The sequence below is a fragment of the Nestor notabilis genome, unplaced genomic scaffold (assembly GCF_000696875.1).
Source record: "Nestor notabilis isolate BGI_N333 unplaced genomic scaffold, ASM69687v1 scaffold15031, whole genome shotgun sequence".
NCBI classification, from domain to species: Eukaryota; Metazoa; Chordata; class Aves; order Psittaciformes; family Psittacidae; genus Nestor; species Nestor notabilis.
Genome location: NW_009915845.1, coordinates 17,381 through 21,679, shown reverse-complemented (window position 1 = coordinate 21,679; position 4,299 = coordinate 17,381). Strand labels below are relative to the sequence as shown.

The 4,299-nt window shown below is 52.2% G+C and overlaps 1 protein-coding gene across 1 annotated transcript in view; it reads right to left on the bottom strand.

Moving 5' to 3' along the window:
• MOGAT2 (monoacylglycerol O-acyltransferase 2) overlaps window positions 1–4,299 on the bottom strand; it is a 22,076-nt gene that overhangs the window by 5,946 nt on the left and 11,831 nt on the right. Inside the window, exon 3 of the mRNA XM_010024309.1 lies at window positions 2–135. Within this exon, the coding sequence (XP_010022611.1) occupies window positions 2–135 (134 nt within the window). The remainder of the gene's footprint in view (window position 1; window positions 136–4,299) is intronic.

Here is a 4,299-nt window from a genome sequence, read left to right as displayed (position 1 = left end):
GAGTCCCGTGAAGAGCGTGGAAAAGCCCGATGCCTCTGTGCAGAAATTGAGAAAGGCTCCTGTCGCCAGGACCCCGTGGGGGTGAAACCCCATCAGGTAGTTCTGCCTCGGGTCCAGCTCCACTGTCTTCACCAGCTGCACACAGGGATGGAAGCAAAAAGGGGCCAAGAGTTAGAGCTGTCACCTTGTGGTGATGGAGCGTTGGCTGTGGAGAGCAGATGGGGGATCCTTGGAGGGGGATCCATAGCATAGTTTGGGTCCTGCTGCACAGCAAAGCTGTGGATGGGCTGGAGAGGGGCCAGAGAAGGGCCACAAAGATGGTCCAAGGGCTGGGCAGCGTGTGAGGAAAGGCTGAGAGAGCTGGGACTGTTCAGCTGGAGAAGAGCAGGCTCAGGGAGACCTGATCCCATGTGCCAGGAGTTAAAGGGGGGCTGCAGAGGAGATGGAGACTCCCTTTGGACAAGGAGTCCCATGGGAAAGCCGAGGGGTGATGGGCACAAGTTACTGCTGAGGAGATTCCCACTGGACACAAGAGGGAATCATTCCCAATGAGATCAACCAACCATTGGAATAATCTCCCCAGGGAAGTGGTGACTCCCCAGCATTGGACACTGTTAAGATTGGGCTGGGCAGGGTGCTGGGCACCCAGTCTGGGTCATGCTGTGCCTGGAAAGGCTGGACCAGATGATCCTTGAGGTCCTTCAACCTGGGATTCTATGATCCTATGATGGTATGATTGGATGTCTGCCCAAGGTTGCTGCAATTTTATCAGGAGGAGGGAATGGGGAATACCCTTGTCCAGTGTGTAGACATGAAGGGCATGGATTGCAGGCACAGCCCTGAAGGGCTGGCTGAGCAGCTGTATGAAATGCTTGGCCAATCTGCTGGTGGTTTGAAGCCTGGAAGATCCTACATGGGAGAACAGAGACCCCAGATGAGGAGGGGATGATTAAAGGGAGATAAGGGACAACCAGGGTTTGGACTGTGTGGGTTACATTTGCTATGGACTTCCCAGAGGAGAGGGGCTGCTGGGACAAAGCTGCCCTCCAGCGATGCCACTGAGAAGACCCTGCCTGCCAACATCAGCCAGCATATGTACAACCAAACACAAGCAGTCAAGACTGAATGCTGATGCTTTCGTACCCTTCTCGTGGGTGCCGAGGATGCCCACAGCACCAGGGAAGGATGAACCCTGCCAAGGTTCACCACCACAGAGCCACCATGAACTTCCACTCAACTCAACAGCCCCTGTGCTCAAGAAGAACCAAAGCCCTGTGCCTTTCACCATGTCACCCAGCCCAGCACCCCATTCCCATCCTCCTCCTCCGGGAGCAGCTAATGGTGCATGTGTTTTCCTGGAAGCAGCCAGAACCACAGGTTAATCATGAGGGTGCATTTTGCTTTCTTACATCATGGCTAATTTCCCTGCTCTCCTAAGGCTCTGTTGACTGTACACATGTGCCCATTCAAGCGCCTGCTCCTAATGAGAGGAATGGACAAACAAGAGTCCCACCACTGCCCACTGCAGAGGGACCTAAGCAGGAAGAGGGGCAGATGGCTGAGTTACTAAGTGCCTGGGGCCCCTGCCACCTTTAGCTCCTTTTCGAGTCCTTTTAGTGTACATCAATGTTTCCTGCATCCATCTTCTGCTTCCAAACAGCCTTTCATCTCTGTGTGATTTATAGGCAGGGAGTGAGGTGCTCGGGTGTGTTGGAAACCACTAAATGACCGGCTCTATGTGTGCAGCGTGGTAAGAAGAAGGGGTGACAGCAAGTTCAGAGCCTGGTTGTAACCCAAGGTCCCAGCACCCTCCTTGATAACGAAGAGTTGAACTCAGGGTACCCACTGAGCTGTGCAAACTGCTTCAATGGGAGCTCATCTGTGATAAGACACCTTAAAAACCCTCCCTAGGAGACATCCCAATGTGCTCTGCTTGATGGTTCTGCAAGAGTCCTCCCCTCCAGTAGTGCTGATTGCACCTCAGTGACCAAGGTGAATTATTTGCCTCTATTAGCTTTGTAGACTGGGCTCCTTCCAGACATAGGGAAAGGAGGAGAGAGAAGGTCCCCATTTTGTCATAGTGTCTGCTCACATTTGGATGACATGGCCAGAACTTAGAGAGGAACCAAAGAGCTCGTACAAGGCCGAGAAGGGAATCTGACCTATTTGAAGCTGTCCCTGCTCGTTGCAGGGGTTTGGACTAGATGAGCTTTGAAGGTTCCCTTCAACCCAAACTGTTCTATGAGTCTATGATCTGTGGCAGAGGAGACTTGGGCAGAGTCTCTTCTGCTTTAGGTCAGGCCCCTGGACTCTAAACCTGGAAAATCTCCACTCTGGAAACTGTTTAACACAGAAACTTAATCCTCCCACCTATATTGTCCCAGTGTTTGTTCACTTCTTCCCTCTCCTCCTGCCAGAGGCCAACCTCTGTTCCCAAGCTGCCAGGACAGTTAATACCTGACACCACAGAGCCTGGCTCTCCTGCTCTGAGGAGCTCAGTGGGCTCGGGTTGAGGTGAACAGGGGTGGGAATCTCCTCCCCCCTGCCTTGGTTGAGTTGGCATCTCCTCACCCACCGGATGGCATTTGCTGCTCTAGGCTTTCTGGATTAGTTGAACTTTTAATCATTGACAAAGGACTCAAGGGTCCAGCCAAGCTGTGAGTAAACAAGTGGTTGAACTCAAGTTTCCTTGGAGAGACAAGGCCAGTTTCTCATCTCAGAGACGTCTGAGGGATGCCACATTAATGTGCAGCTCTGCTCTGGAGCCAGGCTGAGAGAGCTGGGCTGGGGCAGCTGGAGAAGAGAAGGCTCCTCAAGGGGACACCTTAGAGCAGCTCCAGGGCCTAAAGGGGCTCCAGGAGACCTGGAGAGGGGCTTTGGACAAGGGATGTAGGGACAGGACAAGGGGAATGGCTTGAACCTGCCAGAGGGGAGACTGAGATGAGCTCTGGGGCAGAAGCTCTTCCCTGTGAGGGTGCTGAGGCGCTGGCACAGGGTGCCCAGAGAAGCTGTGGCTGCCCCATCCCTGGCAGTGTTCAAGGCCAGGTTGGACACAGGGGCTTGGAGCAACCTGCTCTAGTGCAAGGTGTCCCTGCCCGGGGCACTTTGGATGTGACTTCACCACTTTCATTCCCAGATCTGGGTAAAAATGGCAGCTCCAAAAAGCCCAAGTCCTCCCTTGCTCTTGTGTGATGCTGCTTTTGGTGATCTTGTAGGATCCCCTTTATCCTTATCCTTATGGTAGGACACAGTCGTCTGGTGGACTTGACCTCAGCCATGGTGTCTCTTTACTTAAGGTCAGAGAAGAAAGGGTCAAGAGAGGGACAGAGGAGTTCCTCAGGAAAGGACAGAGAAGTGGCTTTGGGCCATTTGGCCATGTCTTGCTTTTGCCCCGATGACCCCTCATCTCCTCCAGCCAACAGAAGGAAGCACAGCTCAGCAGTGCTATTTAACATCATGGGCCATGACACAAAATCCCCAGTCACAAATAAGACCATTCTTCTATGAAAAGAAGGAAAACATTCCTGGTAGGGCCGGGTTCACAGGAGCTGGAGCTTTTCCCTCTCTGCAATGCCTCGTGGTCTCCAGAGCCACAATATACCCTCAAATAACCCCCGTCATGGTTTATGCAGTTATGAGAATGAATGGGTTATGGGATGGAGCCATCCTAAATCACAGCTCCTAGGGTTCAGCTAGTTCTCCAATAACTCATTTTGGTTATGCTAACAAAGAAACCCAATGCAGCCTGTCCCCAAGCACAATGACAGAGGTTGGGACTCTGCCTGTTGCTATAGATATTAAGGTCCAACTGACACTTAGATAACCCCAAAACTAGTGGAAAATGTCCTGTGGCTCTTCAGAGGGGGAAAACAGTGCAGTGAAGGCCACGGGGACTTTCTCCACACAGCAGGCACCTTTCCAGCTGCACTGAATAAAGCTGGTAAGATGGATCCTACTGGGGTTGCTCTGAATGATGACAGCACCCAAAGACAGAATTTGTCCCTTGGAGACCTTAATTTTAGCTTCTTCCTACTAGATTTAACTCGTAACCCAGGTTGTGTAATCTAAAGGTGAAATGTCTTGTCTAAGACAAGCATCCAACCCCAACTTATAGTCAGCAAGAAGGACAATAGAATCACAGACTCACAGAATGGCTTGGGTTGGAAAGGAGTGCCAAGACCATCTAGTTCCAAGGCCCTGCCATGGGCAGGGATGCCTCACACTAGACCATGCTGCCCAAGACTCGGTCCTTCTCTTCTCAAGGCCTTGAACCCTGCCAGGGATGGGGCAGCCAACGCA